Source organism: Quercus suber, unplaced genomic scaffold (genome assembly GCF_002906115.3).
Source record: "Quercus suber isolate HL8 unplaced genomic scaffold, Cork oak 2.0 scaffold_70, whole genome shotgun sequence".
Classification (NCBI taxonomy): domain Eukaryota; kingdom Viridiplantae; phylum Streptophyta; class Magnoliopsida; order Fagales; family Fagaceae; genus Quercus; species Quercus suber.
This window is the reverse complement of record NW_027069535.1, coordinates 1,384,675-1,404,939: the sequence shown is the minus strand read 5'-3', so window position 1 is coordinate 1,404,939 and position 20,265 is coordinate 1,384,675. Positions and strand designations below refer to the sequence as shown.

General features: G+C 35.8%; 2 protein-coding genes across 3 annotated transcripts; both read right to left on the bottom strand.

Annotated features, from left to right (window-relative positions):
- Nucleotides 1–18: 18 nt before the first annotated feature.
- On the bottom strand, nt 19–4,304 carry LOC112029566 (probable LRR receptor-like serine/threonine-protein kinase At1g12460). The gene is made up of 2 exons (XM_024062252.2): nt 1,885–4,304; nt 19–1,796 (listed from the first exon to the last, which is right to left on the bottom strand). The coding sequence occupies exons 1-2, from the start codon at nt 3,048–3,050 to the stop codon at nt 317–319; spliced, it is 2,646 nt and encodes an 881-aa protein (XP_023918020.1). The 5' UTR covers nt 3,051–4,304; the 3' UTR covers nt 19–316.
- Nucleotides 4,305–11,504: 7,200 nt separating this feature from the next.
- On the bottom strand, nt 11,505–16,074 carry LOC112029565 (uncharacterized). Of its 2 annotated transcripts, XM_065773182.1 has the most exons (5): nt 15,572–16,074; nt 14,306–14,542; nt 13,911–14,128; nt 12,543–12,696; nt 12,008–12,104 (listed from the first exon to the last, which is right to left on the bottom strand). In XM_065773182.1, the coding sequence occupies exons 1-4, from the start codon at nt 15,845–15,847 to the stop codon at nt 12,543–12,545; spliced, it is 885 nt and encodes a 294-aa protein (XP_065629254.1). In that variant the 5' UTR covers nt 15,848–16,074; the 3' UTR covers nt 12,008–12,104. The 2 variants fall into 2 exon arrangements, with proteins under 2 accessions (XP_023918019.2, XP_065629254.1); XM_024062251.2 differs by lacking the exon at nt 12,543–12,696 and having other exon boundaries at nt 11,505–12,104; nt 15,572–16,072.
- Nucleotides 16,075–20,265: the final 4,191 nt, after the last annotated feature.

Below are 20,265 nucleotides of genomic sequence, written 5' to 3'. Positions count from 1 at the left end.
CATGCACTAAAGAGAAGATTAAAAATTGGGAGAAATGTTTAGTATTGATCTGCAAATGAGATACAATAAACGAATGATTTTATTGCAAAAAATTGAAAGTCATGAACAATTGATGATGGTAACTGGAGAACAAATACAAAAGAATCAATTTCTATTTCTTATATATGTCAAATAAGCCACTCTTTTGTCCCCTCTGCACAACTAAACAATGTCCCCTTTGCAGCTAGACTACTTGCTTTGATCTCTGCTCCAAAAATATACTGCTAATCTAACTTGGAGGCTGTCCAATAAATCCTGTAATGTATACATAATCATATTACCCCAATCCATTTCTGATAGACTCGAGAACCTGAACAACCTCTGCCATGCTTGGTCTCCTTGAAGGAACCTCAGATGTACAAATGAGCCCCAACTTCATAACCTGAATAAGCTCATTCTCTGCAAAACCTCGCAAACTTCTATCAAAGCAATCTGAAGCGGAGCCACTTTCCAACAACTCCCGAACATATTCACACAAGACAACCACCTCATTTGCTCTTGGACTCTCTACTGGTTTCCTCCCTGTAACCAACTCTAAAAGGATAACTCCAAAGCTATAAACATCACATTTCTCACTCAGTCTCAAACTTTGAGCTAACTCTGGCGCAACATACCCAACTGCAGTGTGGAATTTAGTTAAACCATAATTATCCAAAATGGGAAGCAGTTTCCCCAACCCATAATCTGACAGCTTAGCCTCATACTTCTCATCTAAGAGTATGTTTGTTGATTTGATGTTGAGATGAAGAATTGGAGGCCGACAGTCATGATGAAGGTAAGCTAGGGCCCTCGCTGTTCCAAGAGCAATGTAAAACCTCCTAGACCAAAACAACGCATAATTGCTGCCACCAGAGCTGGTGCCTTCATAATTAAGTACATGTAGATTATCATACAGATTCCCATTTGTGACAAATTCAGATAGAACCAACTGCATTGTTGAGGACCAGTAGTAACCCTGAAAAGCAACCAGATTTGGGTGTTGAAGGTTGCCTAGGCGTCCAATTTCTTGCTCAAATTCATCTTGGCTTCTGATCCTTCCCAGGGTCTCAAGCTTCTTCACTGCAATTGAGATCCCGCCTTCAAAGTTAGTCCTGTAGACTGAACCAATGGACCCACCACCAATCAGACACTCCTTGTCAAGCAAAGCTTTGGTGCCAGCTTCCCAATCTTCATACTTGGATGGCAAACTTTTGCTGAAGAGAACCAGCTTCCCAATTATAACATTTGATTCCGTGGAACCTAGTGGTGTGCTCTCAACAACCATTGTTTCATCAACTTTTTTCCTTCTGCTAGCCCTGATGTTCATGATGTATACCACACAAACACCAGCAAAGATCACTGCAGCAGCAACAATTGCGACAATGACAGAATTACTCAGCTCCTTGGTTTTCCTTCGTGTAGAACTTGTACCGTTGCCGTTTGCTGAGCAAGGTGTGTCCAAAGGGGCGCCACAGAGTAGGGGATTGTTAAAAAATGCATATGGACCAAAATGCTGTATGGATGGAGGAATGGTGCCAGAGAGCTTGTTGTAGGAGACGTTTAAAAGTGTTAAATTCGTCAGATTTCCAAGAGAAGGGGGGATGGGCCCAGAAAGTGAATTCTTTGACAAATCCAGAAATTGGATTTTTAAAATGTTCCCTAGGCTCGGAGGAATGCTTCCATTGAGCCGGTTTTGATGCAAGTCAAGAACTTCTAAGGAAGTTATGTTGTAAAGGGTATCAGGAATTTCTCCCTCTAAGGCATTACCAGAAACATCCCTGCATCAACAAATTAGAATTTCTTCAGTTTTGAATAAAAGAAGTTTGATTGGAGTGTAGAATAATTTAAAAAGGTGATTGAACTCACAGCTCACGAAGAAACCTGCAGTTGCTTATATCATCAGGAATATGGCCAACAAGGTGGAGATTGTGCAAATCCAGAATGAGAAGCAGCTCTATGCTTCCCAACTCCTTTGGAATAGTCCCACCGATTGAATTATTACCCAATCGAACCACATGTAGATTCTCCATATTTCCAATCCCTACTGGGATACTCCCATTCAGCCTGTTAAACCCCAAGTCCAAAACCTGGAGACTTGTACAATTTGTAATGCTAAGTGGAATTTCCCCATCCAAATTATTGCCTGAAGCATCAAAAAACTCCATGCTCTGACTACAGGCTATCTCAGGAATCTCCCCATGAAACCCATTATAGGATACATTGAACAAAGAAATATTTTTGGATCCAAGAACCCCAAATGGTGCCAGCCCTGTAAACAAATTGCTAGCAAGGTCCAAAACTTTCAAGCTCTGGCATGCTGAAATCTCCTCTTGAACACTTCCTGATAGCACATTGCTTCTTAAAATCAGATACTCTAACATAGGAATACCACAAACCCCCGAAGGAATGCCACCACTAAGATTATTAAAAGAGAAATCAAACCCTGCAAGGTTCCTGCAATTCAAAATTGATACAGGAATCGAGCCAGAAAGCTTGTTACTAGACAGAGCAACATACTTGGTTTTATAACAATACTTGAATAAAGCTGATGGTATCTCCCCGGAAAAACCATTCTTTGACAAATCTAGAAACCGAATGCTCGGTAAATCACCAATAAACTCTGGGATTGACCCGGATAATGCATTAGAACTCACATTGATCTTCCACAATGTCTTAATGTTAGCATAATCTTGTGGGATATTGCCTGAAAACCGATTCCCAAACAATGTCAAAATCCTCAAATATTTCAAACCTGACAAGGCCGGTGACAACACCCCACCAAGACTAGTGTTCCACAAAAGAATCCTTTCTACAAATCCAGCCGAGTTACAGAACACACCACTGTAATCTTGGCAAGGGTCAGCACTCAAAACCCATGAATTTAAGCTACTCTTCGGATCACTGGTGATATTTCCCTTGAATTGAAGCAAAATCTCCTTCTCAGTTGCTGGTGACACTGTAGCAATCCCAATAAAGCAGGAAAGAAAGCATAAAAGAGCATGAGAAAGACGAAATTGATAAAGTCTTCTCATGCTCGCAACACTGTGCTGGTCAGAGTGTCTATCCGTTTGGCATTATGGTAGTTGGATCCAATTGACAGAAGATCCGAGCTTTCTAGCTACTGTGCTTTGAATGTAACACTTCTTTTCCAGAATGAAAAAATACAACAAAAAAATACTTTTTTTTTTTTCTCACTGGAATTGAAAAGGAAAGTACTCTGACAATCTAAACGCATTAATTCAAACAGAAAATATAAATGCAAGTACCTATTGAAATATCTTCTTCTTTTGCTTCTGGGTTCTCTCAGTCTAGCCTGAACAACAGAGATCTGGGACTTTTTGTGTTCTGGGTTTGCATCAAATCAAATAAAAGTACCAAAAATCTAGGCTTGCAAAGAGAAAGAGAGAGAATGAATGGAGGGCAGGCAGGCAGGCAGGCAGGCATGGGAGTGATTGTAATGAAAATGGTGAAATAGTGACTGTCTTGGCTGGAAAGAAAGCAGGTGAGAGTGAGTGAGCCAAATTTAATACTTAACTGCTTTTATAAAAAAAAAAAACCATGTATTAGCAGTTGCCATCAACAGAAGCTGAACCACGTGCATGTGAATCTCTTACACACACACACTCTCTCTCTCTCTCTCTCTCTCTCTCTTTTGTTTCAAAAACTTTCTTTTTAACAGTGATTCATATGCATCAAATATGAAACCCAACCTGTCTTGCTCTTTCTCTTTCTAGTATCTCATAAGCACCGTGTAGGCCCTTTTGTTTACTCAAACCCAGCATTTACTCTCTCCCACCAACCTCGCTACCACTGCCATAATCAGCCACCACCCACAAGACCACCATCACTATCAACTATTTACTACTCTACCACCCAGAACACATAAAGACAAAGTAGTAATTAAAAAGAAAAAAAAGAACGAAAAAAAAAAAAAAAAAAAAAAAAAAAGAAGAGGAAGAGAAGCTTTTGCCTTCTTTGTCTCTGTACTGTTTGACTAAGAGAGGGGGCTTTCGCTTTGCTTTGTTTGCTTTTTGGCTTTGGACTTTCTTTCTAGTTTCTATCCGTTTCGATCGTGACTCTCGTTGTTTTATCTATTGTTTTTTAATTTCAGCAGATGATACGTCACAAATTTTTTTTTTTTCCAAAACTTTTCTAAAGCTCTACTCTAACTACATGAAGAAAAAAAAGAGTTAAATTTCTTCCAATTTATGATTTGGAAAAGGATCTGACATAGCCATAACTGCTATGAAATTTTTTTCCCCCACATCTAAGTTAAATCTTGTATTTCCAACCACCCATAAAAAAATACATTTACCTAATCGCTCATTTGTTTTTTTGTCGGTGGGAAATCATTAGCAAATTGTGTAAAGATGATATGACTGAGAACTTTCTTGGAAAGCCGAATTCAATTGCCACACATGTTGATCAAAGTAGCATAATTTCTCTCATTTGATTGAGTTGGTTGGATAAGACTTTCAATTTTGATTTATGCAATTATGCTTAATGTCAATAATCAACATAGTTTTTGTTCGCTTATGTACTTAGAGTGATTATCAGTTTTCTCTTTGATTATGGAAGGTGCATGTAACAAGGCTTATGAGGTCACTCTCATAAAACGGTGCCTGTTGTTATCTTTTAATTAATCACATTAAAGTATTAGATAAGTATGAAACATCATTTTTTTAAAAAATTTATTTTATAATTCAATAGTTAGAGGAATGAGGATTTGAACTTTAGATGTCTCTCTTAAAAACATTAAAGCATATCAATAAATTAAGTTACAAGACTCTTACTAAGTAAAAAACAACATTTTTAACACATAATATGTCATGATTAGTGTATTACAAAAATAATGTTGATGGTAAAACCAAATAAAATTGATGTTTATTTATTTATTTATTAATAATTCGACAGTTTTGAGAGATGATATTTAATTCTTGAATGTCTTCCTTAGAAACACTTGAATGTGTTAACCAATTGAATTATAAAGTTTTTGACAAATAAAAGTATTTTTATTCTAAATTTCTACTCATAACAAATCATGTTAAAAAGTAATGTTACTATGACTTTTGAGTAGGGTTTGTGATGTGCTTTTGTGTTAGAATCTTTTTACTTCTCTCTTATGTGTGTTTGTTTCTTAAAAAAAATTATAAATATTGTAAAAAATACTATGTTCCTAATCTTACTCAGAAGTATTTACATGGTTTTCCATATGTTATTGGGTTACACAGACAGGATCATCGTGTTAGAATCTTTTTACTTCTCCCTCATGTGTGTTTGTTTCTTAAAAAAAATTATTAATATTGTAAAAAATACTATGTTCCTAATCTTACTCAAAAGTATTTACATGTTTTCCATATATTTTAGGGTTGCCCAGACAGGATCATCTAGGTGACTGGGTCTATGACTCTTTTGTGCCCTGAGGGCCAATTGTGTTAAGGGCTATTCCTTTTTATATTTTTTTTCAAAGGTTTGATTTAGTCTTAAAATTGGGCCGTTTTAACCCTATTTTCCCTTTCAAACTTTTGTCCGTTTACATTGACTAAAGGGAATAAGAAGAATCAATGGTCAAAAAAAGTACACTAGCAGAAGCCAATAACATTAAGTTATTAATGACCGTCCGATTTATTGCGGCTTTACTGTCAGAAGGTCCTCATCCAGGTTTCTATGCCGTGTTTGGCTGGTCTATGAAATGCTTTTAATACGTTCATAACAGTTGGCATTTCCAGGTTTCCATTTGTGGTCCACAAACAGTGACCCCATAACACTATTTATGAATTTTTCTTTTTAATTTTCTCTGCTCCCAATATCAACGTCACAAGGCACTTTTTTAAGCAAAAACACTGCTGCGAAGCACTTTAATATGGCTCCAAAATGGTGCATTGGCCAAGTCTAACTCTAAGTACACGCAACATTAAGGTGCGTGTATATCACCCTCCAGTTAAATATCATTAGTTGTGTGCTAAACAAATCTGGGTCCTATTAAAGATAAGAGAATTGTTAATAAATTATTTTAAGAAAATTTAGATACTAATTTTATGAAAAATGTAAAAAAAAAATTTTAAAAAAGAACTCATTTTTTCTTTTTTTAAAAAATTTTCTAACTCAATGTTCTTAAAGCATCTATTAATTTTTCTTAACAAATTTAACAGCGCGTGGTAAACATTAATCACAAAATTAATAGTATGGGTTAATTGTAATCAGCAAGCACTGTACACAATGGTGCGGTAGTTGTGGATTGTTTACAGTCTCTCTTGCTTTATGCAGAATCTTTGGTCATGTGCAATTGTTATGGTATTAAGCCCGGGTCTCTTTCTGTAGCTTTCTGAAATTAGACATTTTTATAATCTATATGGGGAATCTGGTTTTTAAATTTCAACATTTCGTTAATGAGACAATAACTTGGAGCAAAGTTTTTAAGCAATCCAATCTTTACAATGGAGTGGAAATGCTTCAACTCAAAGATAATAGATTTGGATGAATTTAACCTACCAAAAACTTGTTCACATAGGGATGCTTCAACTACCAAACAACAAGTCTTTAGACACCCCTTTCAGTTTGGTTTATGAGGTAAGATTGTAACACACTTTGGATGAATATGCCAAGTTTAATAGAACCCAAATGTAGATATTCAGCTGGGTAGGCAATAAAAAATACATGAGGCTTGTTCACATGTTACTTGTATATATGGTAAAGATGTCTATTAGTATATATTTACATTATTTTCTTTGAAATTGGTAATAAAATAATGTTTAGGTTTGGCTTGCCTCCAATGTTTAGGGTTTGGCTTGCTTTCAATGCTCTTGTGCATTGGAGGTGACACAAACATGACATGTCTTAAAATGATCACTTTCAATCCCATATTTTAATTTTATCGAGTGTATAAAAGAACTAAAGGGAAATCTTACTCTAATATTTATTGTGTTTATAAGCTAACATATTTGTTTAAAATAGTTTTATATCTATTTTTAAGAAAATAAGTAAGTTCTTCAAAACATAAGACTAAATAAACACCACAAAATCAAGATGATAGATGTAGTGGGAAAACAAATTAATTAAGCTCAATACATTAAAATTATAGTTTTTTTCATGAGCATTACAAATGAAGCTCAAAGATTACAATTTGATTTAGAATGGTACAAGAAATACGCCTTTACTACAGTCTCTCCCTTGTAAGGGATGTTCAGTCAAGTATTACTCTCAAATTTCTCAGCCTCAAATTGCATACACCATTTCAATCTTTTTCATTCTCTAAGGATTACATTGGTCGTGGTCATGAGCTATTGTGCAGATATTCCCCAATTAAGTGGCCATATTCTTAAGCTGAGGGCCCTTGAACCTGATTGCCTTATCCCCTTTGTAAGGAAATGGGCCTATCCCCCCAAAATAGATATGTTATCAACCAAAGAAAAATATTTTGTTAAAGAGAATATTATTTATTAGAACAAAGCTTAACAATGTGTAACACACACAAAAAACATTGTTTTGTTCCAAGCACAAAGGTCCTTTAAGAGGGGAGGGATGCAACATATTAATGAACGCTTATGAGTTGAAGAGAACTTTAGAGAAGTGACTTTAATTCTGCTACAATCATAACAATTGTTATCATTCAGCTCCATTCTGACATGATTATTATGTTTATCTCTTGTATTTATGGATATCAGACAACTTAAATCTTTTTGAGAACATTATTTTATCTTGGTTGTTTTCCTTATTCACAAAAATATTTTCGAATGAGTTCTTTTTCCAGTAAAACATGATTCGACAAATGGCAGTTAATATCTGTAATCATAATATGATGGATGATGTACTTGTGCTAAGAAACAATAACCTCATGGATAATGCACCTATTTTATAAAAGCGCAATAGTCTCAGTTAATTATAAATAAAATCATCACGTAGAATTGGTAATTGTTGTTTGTCTTAAAAAAAAGAAAAAAAGAAAAAAAAGAATTGGTAATTGTTGCCCAATGAATTAAAACTGAGGTAAAGCCAAACAGGTGACATGGAAAAGTAATGCATTTTAACTTTTAAGATCGGGGAAAAAAAAAGGAAGGAAGTATGTATTGTCAATAAAATTATTTACTATTTACTCTTAAGACTCACCTCATGTTTTTTTTTTTTTTTGAGAAACGAAGACTCACCTCATGTAAATGTTAAGACTCATCTCATGTAAATGAGACAATGCGAATCGGCAACCTTGCAAATAAACGTGATGATTTTAAAGAGATAATCTATGAAAAAAATTAAGCTAAATTACAAATTGCGCAATCTTCTAAGTTTTAACTTTATTTAATTTGGGTCTGTTTAGATACTATTTATTTTGTTAAAACTGAAAACTTATTGTTGAAAATACTGTAGATAAAGGTAAAAATTAGTTGAAACAGTACAATGGAACCCATGAATAATACTAAAAAGTGCAATAGGACTCATGAATAGTAGCAAAAATAAGCTGAATAGTAAAATAATTTATAATTTTCATCCAAATCCAAACACACACGGCTGTGTTTGAATACCGCTTGTTTTGCCGAAAATGAAAAATTATTGCTGAAAGTACTGTAGATAAAGGTAAATATTAGTTAACATAGTACAATGTGACCCATAAATAATGCCAAAAAGTACAGTGAGATCCATAAATAATAGTTGTAATGACCAGATTTGAACTCTTAACCCACTATGTGGATGGACTTAGGCCCAAAAAGCCTAAAATAATAAATTTATAGAGAATGAGTTGGAAAACTGGGTTTTAGTTGATCCAACAAACACTAGAGTGGATTTAGATGATAAGAGAAAGAAAAAAAAAAAGGTTAGTATTGAAGAAGAATCGTCCTCGACAAGATCCGAGGAAGTTTGTTCTTATGTATTATTCCCAAATTTGATTACAAATTTGATTCCTTAATGTTACAGTGTTTTTCCCTTTAATTTCCAATCCCCTCTCCTTGTTGCCTCCTTTTTCTTTTATATAATCTTTCATTCTCATTCCCACGTTACACGTGCATGCTAAAGGGTTGGTGTTGATACTTATCTCATTAGCCCTTCCCCTAAGTCACCATATAGTAGTTGTAAGGCTGAAACAATACTGTTCATGTATCACTTCCACATTAATGCGACCAGAGAGTTAGCTGTAGTGCATTTAATGCGAAGGTAGCAGCTTTTTCCTTAGATATTTTTGTGCACTTTCTTGTTTGATACCTCTTCAATACTTATCAACTCCAACGAGACTTCTTGGTATATCAACTTGAGCGATAGACAACCCCTTCGGACCTCGATATCAATCAGCCAAGGATGTTATTTATCCTCGGCTCACCTTCTTGGGCCATTATGATCAAAGTTAATCTCTATTTACTAACACAGTCATTTCTAATAAAGATTTCTTCTCCTTGGACAACCCTTCATCCTCGGATTGGGCCATAGACCCATAACACGAACAAATGATGGACTCCTGGGCCCAATATCCCTACCCAGGCCTTTGTTAGATTCTGGAAAGCACTAAATAAGTCTGATTTCGAGATACCTAGACTTTAGGTAATACCTTTGTCCCTTCAGATGGTGGAGGTTATAAACCCAGTTGACATCATGATGGATGAGCCCTAAACCCATCTTTTCGTTGAGGGCATTTACACATCCTAAAATCCTAAATACGTTTGGGGCGTATTGGGTGGGAGTTAACCTGTGAGCCCTAAGATAATCCCTAGTCACAGGGCCCATGGGAATTTTCATCCCCCCTTCTATGAAGGCTATTATTGGGATCACCACTTCTCCCTCCTCCCTTTTTCACATGCCACTCTTCCTCTTTGCAATACCTAATACCTACGCCTAGAGGAATCCTATATTGAGCACTAAAATTTTTTATCCCTCCTCGGAATCTACCAAACACTTAAATCTACCCATTCTAGAACGGTTTAGAGAGACCTAAAGTGGTTCAGAGGAAAAGATTGAAGACAAGAAAAGGAATAGTACGAACAGCAAAAAAGTGTGCGGAAAAATAAAGCTTGAAGGTTTGTGAAGACTTACAAGAATAAGGATTATGTCCTCGAATGAGCTTTTAATATTTGTAGAAGCACGAATAAGGTGAGAGAGATGGTAGTTTCAATGTATGTGTGCTAAGAACTAAGTGATTGCTATAAGTAAAGAGAGCGTTTGATTTGACTAATATTTATATCAAAGAATTAGCTATGAAGCAGGAAAGTTCCCACCCAAATCCCAACAAAATTCATAACCATTGGATTTGCATCACACCGTAGAACGTGGGAGACATAAGATCGTAAAAATTTAATGAGGAGCGCGTTTCGTAAGTCGAAGCGACAGAAGCATATTTTGGGCAATTAAAGAGGTGTATTTGTGAGCAGAGGTGGGACGGAATGAGCACAGAGCAAATTTGGTAACATTAAAATCCTCTTTTCTTCTTGAGGATACAGAAAGAATCTCAAGGGGCTATTGTAGGGATATTGGGCCCAAGAGTCTATCAGTTGTTCGTGTTACGAGTCTGTGGCCTAATCTGAGGACGAAGAGTTGTCCGAGGAGAAGAAATCTTTATTAGAAATGACTGTGTTAGTAAATAGAGGTTAACTTTGATCATAATGGCCCAAGAGGGTGGGCCGATGATAAATAACATCCTTGGCTAATTGATGCCGAGGTCCGAAGGGATTGTCTATCGCTCAAGGTGATGTACTAAGAAGTCTCGTAGGAGTTGATAAGTATCGAAGAGGTATCAGATAGGAAAGTGCCCAAAAATATCTAAGGAGAAAGCTGCTACCTCCACATTAAATGCATTACAGCGAACTCTCTAGCCGCATTAATGTGGAGGTGATACCTGAACAGTGTTGTTTCAGTCTTACAACTACTATATAGTGACTTGGGGGAAGGGTTGATGAGACAAGTATTAACACTAACCCTCTAGCATGCACGTGTAAGGTGGGAATGAGAAGGAAATATGATATAAAGAAAAAGGAGGCAACAAGGAGAAGGGATCGAAAATTGAAGGGAAAAACACTGTAACATTAAGGAATCAAATTTGTAATCAAACTTGGGAATAATACATAAGAACAAACTTCCTCAAATCTTGTCGAGGACGATTCTTCTTCAATACTAACCTTTTTCTTTTCGTTCTTTTATCATCTGAACACACTCTAGTGTTCATTGGATTAATTAAAACCTAATTTTCCAACTCATTTTCTATAAATTTATTATTTTGGACTTTTTGGGCCTAAATCCATCCACGTAGTGGGCTAGGAGTTCAAATTTGATCCTTACAATAGCAAAAATAAACTGAATAGTAAAATAATTTTAATTTATAATTTATTCCCAAACGCATGCTTAGTTGTCCACTTCCAATAGAGGATTATTGTTAAGTGTCCCAAAAACTGTCAATTTTTTATTTTTAAATTTAAAGAGATCCAACTAACTAATAAAAAGGCATATAAAAAAAATGGTTAAAAAGAAAAACAAGAAGTTTTAATTTTTAAATTTTGGGGGATACTAATAAATAACACCAACAACTTCTATAGAACATTATATACATGCTACGTCAATGATTACAGTCAAGCATCTTACTGCAATAATCCAAACACTGTTTACATTCAATTTTTACAGTCAAGAATCTTGTCCAAGTTCATTCACTGCTTTTGAAGCAGACTATTAAATCATTTACAAATGAGAGATCTTGAGAGAGAGAACACAATTTTTTAAGCAAAAAAAATGATGGTGTTAACATATATGTCAGTTATGTTAGATGTGTTTGTCTTGGCTTCCTCTCTGTCGCCACCTACCAGAGTGCTTACAGAGCAGCACCATTTTATCTTATGGATGAAGCCGTTTAAATAAATAAAACCTCATCCAGTCATGCACCATGTTTCACATGCAACCCAGAGCTAGCTCCTGAAAGCTGGTGTCCCCCCGAAGTAGAACCAGAAGCTTACTGCAATAATAGCTCGTCTTCATTTTGCAATACTTTGAGCTGCCTCTTTGCATACATTGTGAACAAAATAGTGGTAGCCACAGTCGCAGAGAAGCCCACAATGTTGAAGACAATCTGTGGGGCTGAAAGGGAGTGTCGCTCATCTGCCAAAGTCTTTATGAACAACCCACTGAAATGAAACAAAGTGACCATGAGTTGAGGAGATTATCAAATACAGATACACCATTTAAATCCCATCTTTTCCAATCAGTATCTGTACAGCTACACGAGGGAAGAATAGAAGTAATTCGGAAAATTTGTAATATGACAGAAATATAACCAACCGCGAAGCCATTAAGTTAATAACCAACTTCCAGGCAAGAAAAAAGAACATGGGGGAAAATTGACATCAAACATATTTTTGCTGACCAAATACCCTCAATCTTTTTGAATTTTTTTCTAATTAAACACAAGTCGTAATTTTTGCTTATGACCACCCTAAAACTATGAACAAGATTAAAATGACTAAGAAGCTACAAGGTGATTGCAATATAGATTGTCATAAGGGGAAAGTAGTGAGAGTTCTTTCAGCTAGAGCAGCTATGGGAATGACAAAAGTCACCCTTACTCAAGAAGGAATCAGTAGAATGAACAAGAGAATCAACAGGTGACTAGTCGACAATGAGGCCAAAGCAAACTGACATAGATGACCTGACATTTGATTCATGCGCAATGAGCAATCGCCAATCAGCCACACTACTAGCCTTTTAGTAGACAAAAGCCTGCAAATTGATAGGTAAGCGTAAACCATGTGCCAAGTGACAGTTGACACGGACAGAACTCTGAACTCTCCTTTTGCTTAAGAGTAGAAGGGAGAAATGAACAGGTGAAATTGTCCAACTCAAGTAATTATACTGTTCACAAATTGAAATTCCCGTATTTAACTACACAAAATATCCACTAGCATTAAAAGTAGAGGCATACTTAAACTAGCTGAAAGGTACTAACACAGTGAACACTCTTAGTTACCTTGATCAAGCAAACAGGTCCTTAAATAAGGAAAATTCTACAGCCTGGATTTGGCTCATATGAACTAAGATATTGCAAAGAGTTCTTTTAACCTTCATCAAACAAAAGGTAGTTACCACAACAATAATTATTGAGAGCTGAAACTTCTGCAGGACTTGATTTACCATAAATCAAATAAAAGAAGAATACATAAACCACCTTTCAACATAACCCAAGGCCCCATCACCACTATAACTGTCCAAGTTTCGCACAAAGATTGGAAGACGTTGTACCAAATTCTATAAGATAATGAATTTGCCTCACACATTTGGAACCACTTCTACATGAAGTAATTGGGTTTCTCCAAGGCATTTTAGAATAATAAAGAGCCTGAGCATGCTACAATCAGAACTAGCTTCAATCTATTGTCTTCAGGGGCATATATACCTCTAGAGTCTTTGGAGGTCTTGCCATATTCATAGTTCTCAAGGACTGAAGATTAGTTTCCAGTTAGTTTGCTCATTCTCATTGCCACTGTCAACCTCAATTGATCTTGTCAAAGTAACTTTTATGAGGGTTGTTACTTAGTTATCTGGCATGACAGCTTATAGAAGGCATTTTCAACAAAACCATTACCATAAGGCCTTCAGCAGACCTCATGAACATGGAGAAGCAACCAAGTGTAATTAAGAGCTCTCTTGATTGATTTGGAGTAATAGCCAAAGATTTAATAATGAGCCATTGTAAAGTATAACTCACTTAAAAAGATTAATGAGTCCTGGAAATATCTAACTCAATAAACTTTAGAGTCACATCCCCCCCCCCCCTCCCCTTTTTTTCTCTCTCTTAGAAGTGCCACTTAAAGGTTTAATTTGATGTAGAATTTTACCCTCCTAATTTGGGCCTCTTTATTAGTTGTTCCAGTTAAAATTAAAATTCACAGAGAGAGAGAGAGAGAGAGAGAGAGAGAGAGAGAGAGAGTTCTTACGTGTAGATTGCAACAAAAATTTCTGGCACAATCCCCACCAAAGATCCCATGATGTAAGGGCCGTACTTCACATTGGTCGCCACAGCACAGTAGTTATATATGATATAAGGGAATGGAGAAATCCTGATTAATGCCACAGCTCGAAACTGATGGAACCAATTTCCTTCACCAGCTGCTCTTAGAATAGAAGCTCTCTTTGGATACTTTTCTAACCACCCCTGCATTAGAATCAACAAATGTTGAATTACATTAAATGTGCATTTCACATGCACACGCACACGCGCACACACATTCAAATGTGGACAAACACACTCACAATCACATAGAGAGAGAGAGAGAGAGAGAGAGAGAGAGGTAGGTTAGCAATAGATAATGAAAACAGCAGACAGACACACCTGAATTTTATGATAGAAAAGAGAGCCAACGAAATATGGAAGTGATACACCAACAGCCATCCCGGAAAAGATTAACAAAAATCCATAGCCATAACCAAAGGTCATCCCTGCGACCCACATTGATGGCGAAGATGGAAAAAGCATGGTGGGGAATAATGCCAAAGAAGCAAAAACCAGAACCGCCAGAACAGGAGTACTGAATGTTGATGTTTCCCAATTTAGAATAGGAATAATCTCCTGCATAATACTATCTCATTATTAAGGTAGTAAGAGATACAAAAAAATTTATACAAATGCAAGCATTTCCACAATACACATGCAAACTTTTTCACCAAACTGGTGGTATCAGAAAGTAGTGATACCCCAATCTATCAGAAATTGGGTTAATTTTGTTTGCTTTGGAAGACAGCATATTAATCACCAACAACTCACAATCCCGTTTAAAATAAACCTGAAAGTTTGTGTTGAAGAATCAATTGCTTTCGATAAACAGTATCATTTAACGAATAAGCTGGTACATCACCTCAAGTATCCATAGTGAATTTTAACAACTCAGAGAAACCATTAAAAATACATGAGGATTGAAGAGTAACAATTTTAAAGGGAACCAACTCTATCTAATAGAGCATACTTCAATGCTTATTATAATTGCCACATGGTTTATTTAGACATCAACATGGCCAAGTTTCACCATTCAAAAACAAAAAACAAACCAAAAATCAACAAGTAAAGAACTATTTTATCAAAACTAACTACCACACATTAATTTTCGCTGCCCCTATAAAGCAATATGCAGCTGTTCCCCATAAAAGAGCCATCCTAGAGCTGTCGACATTGTTAAAATCACATTTCAATTATTGTTATTATTATTATAAATAAATAAATAAATAAGGCTTACAGGAGCAAACGAATAGACCCTATAAGCAAATACTAAACACAAAAACAAAAATCTCCCAGGAAATTCAACAATCATGCCCGCCCTTTCTTTTCAAGTAATAAAGTGTTTATTAGAACTACAATCGAAATTCCAAAGAGACATAATTACTCATCCTTGGCCATTTACACACATTATAAAAGCAGAAAAAATAATAAAATAAATAAAAATTGCCCGTGAATAAGTAACTTTTTTCCATGAATTTTAATTCAACCCAACCAAACGGTAATTGAACAAAAACCCATTACGCAAAACACCCAATTGTTCAAGTCTAACACGACTATTAGTCTATAACCACAAAAAGCAATCAACTTTATAGAAGAAAAATCGACCTTATCCATGAAAAACGGCCCGACCCATTTGATAAAAACCGCAGTCAACAACGCCAAGAAGATACAAAGCACAACCAACTTGAACCACTTCCACAAACACCCTTCTGTTCTCGGAGACGAAGGCTCCGCAACCACACCAATCGCCTGCTCCTCCTCGCAATCGCTCGGACCTTCACTCAATTTCACGTATCCCCCAACCCCATTGTTATCTACGCCCCCAATTCTCAGCCTCAGTTCCGGCACAACCTCACCACCATCTTCCTCGTAATACGTCATCCCGAGAATTGTCGGTGGCACAGATAACCCTCCTACCACCCCCCCGTGAGAATAGCAAATTTTTTTTTCGTTCCAATTGCAATTTTTGTGAAGAATTGGGAACCCTAGCAAAATGCCAAGTAAAGAACGGTAGAGGGAGAGAGAGAGAGAGAGAAAGGAAACAGCGAAGCGATGCAAAGAAAGACTGGTAGATGCGGGGGTGGTTACCACTAGCCAATGCCTGTGGATTGTTACAACTTATAAATAAAACCTCATTTTAAAAACGTTTTTTTTTTTTAGTTGTTTTGCAAATCACAATTTGACCCCAAAAGATTTTAAATTAAATCTGCATTTTATGAAAATTTAAATTGAACCCTATATTTAAAAAAAAAAAAATGCTTCAATTAAAGCATTAACAAAAATTGCTTAAACAGAAATAAAGTGTACAGTTAATCAATATATTTGCTATGAGATTCAATTTGCTTAACTCATAGGGTTTTTTGTCGTTTAATAAAATATTTTGAATCGATTCTCACTTGAAAAAAAAAATTTCTATAAATGTTGTGGCTCCATTTAATGGTAAATAGTGATCATTATAAAGTTATATGGAGAATTTAAATTTTATTTTCATGTCAATTTTGATTAAATCATATTAAAAAAAAGGTCATTGAGTCTATTTTATACGAACATTACAAGTCACATTGTATAATTTTTTATTAAAATTTTTAACTCTCAATCATTTTATGCAAACAATATTAACAAAAATATTAGTCTCTTTGTACACTCTACACGAATGCAAATAATATTTGACCTCATATCTTTTTTTATTTTATTCCAATCTGTCCTTTAATCATTCACCCTTTTTTTTTTTTGGCTCTTGTGTTTTTGGGAAATAATAACAATTTTCATTTTTTTTCAAAACATAGGGTTCAATTTGAAATATCTAAAAGTATGGGTTAAATATAAAATCTAATTTAATTAACGTTTTTTTTTAAAAAAAAATTATTCTCAGAATCTTCACATATTTTATGGGTTTGCGGTTTGGCATTGAAGAGACGCTGTCGTTTTGAGGCTTAGTGGATAACGTGGCTGAAGAAGAGCGCAATTGTGTGACAGGTGGTGATGTCTTTTGAGTAATGGGGTGGTGGTACGACATTGGTTTGTCGTGGCTTCACCGTCACGAAAGGTATGCTTTGGGGTTTCCTTACTTTTTCTTTTCCTTCTTTACCGAGTTACTGAGTGAGAGAGAGAGAGAGGGAGAGAGCTACTACTGAGCTGGTCCAAGATATGTTGACTCGGTCAGTATTGGGGTTTTTGATTTTTAACGTTAACACTAGTGAAGTTGACATCTCTGGGGCTTTTTCCTTTTGTTGTTTCGGCTGGGGTTTGGACTTTCTGGACCGACATGTGTGGATGATATTTGTGACCATCCAATAGTGTCTTGACACGTATAATCGAAGCTGGCAGCAGCAATTATAGAAGAAGTTGGATTGGACTAGCACAAGTAGACTCGTTTTTTATTATTATCTCATGTTTTTCAACGCAAATTATTGTCTGATTTTTTCTTTTCTTTTGCATTTGACAATAAAGAATTCAAAGCAACCACAAAATCCAGTGAAGGCACACCAATGTATCTTTGAAGATACATTGGTGTGCCTTCTAACCTTAAAATTTTTGTTTTTTTTTTTTTAACAAACAAGACAATTTGGGATACTAAATCAAGCAACATATAATATCTCCTTATTTTGGAAACATAATTGGTGCAAGCATGAGACTATTGAGTGTAGGTTTAGGTTTCTCTCAAAAGTTCAATGTTTAATGGAGGCAAACCTTTATCTACCATTCATCGTTTGGACAGCCTTACACATTTTATCATGTTGACGATGAGCCAATAACCTAATTGCCATGTTAGGCCAAATATTTAATTCATTAATTACACAGTCCACAAGATGAGATTAATTCACTTGGAAAGTAATATTAACAAGACTATGTCATCAAACAAACACTAGATGATTAAAGCCCCAAAAAAGAGACAAGTGGAATTAATTCGTTGGAAGACAATCAGGACAATTATCTTGAATGGCTTTAATTTAATGAACGCATGAGAAGAACATTGGGGTAACGGTTAGTATAGAAGTTTGTTTTGTTTTTTCTGTTTTTATTTATTTATTTATTATTATTATTATTATTATTGTATTTAAGTGTAGAAGTTGCTAAAGAACTTACTACAAATTATGAAACAAATGGAAAAAGACCAGTTGAAACAAGTAACCATCGGACATTGCTGACATGTTCCTCAAATGCACTGAATAATTTCAAGCAAAATGCAAGATACAGTTTATTATATAGCACTTAAATTTTTCTAAAATAAAATAAAATATTTATAATCAAATTCATTCATGAATTAAAAGAGGCCAACACAAAATAATAATAAAAAATTCTCTATATAATAATTTTCTTAAAATGCTTTTGCTTATAATACTTACAAATTTATAATTTCTTTAAAAAATAATGTACGAACACGGGGTAACAACTAACTCATAAAACCTTTGTAAACGATACTCAACTTGTAACCTCATCAAGTGATGTATTTATGAAGAAATGTAATTGGGAAAATCTGAAAAACTGATCTTATTAACTTTAGCTTATGCCTTATATACAGTTAGTATCACTAAGCTTCAATAACAGAAGCGGTTAGGCCTAATAACAGAATAACAAACTCTCTCACGTGCAGCTCTCACGTGTTATCACTTACAATGAAAACTAACAGAAGCTACAAGTCGTTTTCTACTAATGATACAAATATAAAGGCTAAACTACAACAGCTTCATCTTCACATATTTTATCTTGGACATCTGCTACTTCTTCTGATCTTCATGCTTACATACACTGCCTTGATCTTGATACTCCCCCTCAAGATGGACTTCAGGTTGATAAATGTTGATAAGTCCCATCTTGGATAATAGTTCTGAAAACTGTTTATGACTCAAGGCTTTAGTAAGCAGGTCTGCTAACTGGGACTGAGTTCTAACATGAATCAGCTTGACAACCTTCTCCAACACTTTATTCCTTACAACATGGCAATCAATCTCTATATGCTTCGTTCGTTCATGGAAAACAGGGTTAGTACCTATGTGGAGAGCTGCCTGACTGTCACAGAATAGCAATGCTTCCCTACTGTGGTTGACCTGAAGATCCTTTAGCAAATAGAGAATCCAAACTATTTCACAAGTGGAGACTGCCATTGCCCTGTATTCTGCTTCTGCAGAGGATCTGGAAACAGTAGACTGTTTCTTTGATTTCCAGGAAACTAAGGAATCACCAATGAATATACAATATCCAGTGACTGACTTTCTGGTATCTGGACATGAAGCCCAGTCCGAATCTGTAAAGCCTTTCACATGCAACTCTGATTTGGCTGAGAAGAAAATGCCTCTGCCAGGTTCATTTTTCAAGTACTGCAGAATCTTCAGTGCTGCTTCAAGGTGTGGTTTTCTTGGTTTAGCCATAAATTGGCTTAATTTGTGAACTGCAAATGTAATATCTGGTCTAGTGATGCTTAAGTACAATAGCCTTCCCACCAACCTTCTATACTGCCCTGGGTCATCAAGTAATAAACCTTCATTTTTGCTGAGTTTGAGATTTGGATCCATAGGAATTTTGACGGGTTTGCATCCAAGAAGCCCTGCATCTTCTAAGATCTCAAGAGCATACTTCCTTTGACACAAGGAGATGCCTTTTTCTGTCCTAGCTACTTCCAAACCAAGGAAATATCTTAATGCACCCAAGTCCTTTAACTGAAATTTCTGATTCAGCATCACCTTAAACTGATCAACCTGCTCCTTATCATTGCTGGCTATGAGCACATCATCAACATATACTAACAAAACAATGAATGAATCTCCTTGTTGCCTGGTAAAGAGTGAGTAATCTGCCTTGGACTGAATGAACCCAAGCTGGATCAGTGTGCTTGAAAACTTTGAGAACCATTGTCTTGAGGCTTGTTTAAGGCCATAGAGAGACTTGTTCAGTCTGCATACAAGTTGCTCACCATGCTCCCCCTTGCTGTGAAAACCAGGTGGAAGAGCCATGTACACTTCTTCATGTAAGTCACCATGAAGAAATGCATTGTTAACATCAAGTTGGCTAAGGAACCAGCCTTTCACAGCAGCCACAGCAAGCACACACTTCACAGAAACCATTTTGGCAACAGGACTGAAGGTTTCAAGGTAATCCAATCCTTCCTTTTGAGTGAAACCCTTTGCAACCAGCCTAGCTTTATATCTTTCAATAGACCCATCAGCTTTATATTTAATCCTATAGACCCATTTGCACCCGATAGGATGTTTATGAGGAGGCAAAGGAGTGACAGTCCATGTGTTATTGGCCTCCAAGGCAGCAATTTCAGTGTCCATGGCAGCTTGCCACTTAGGATCAAC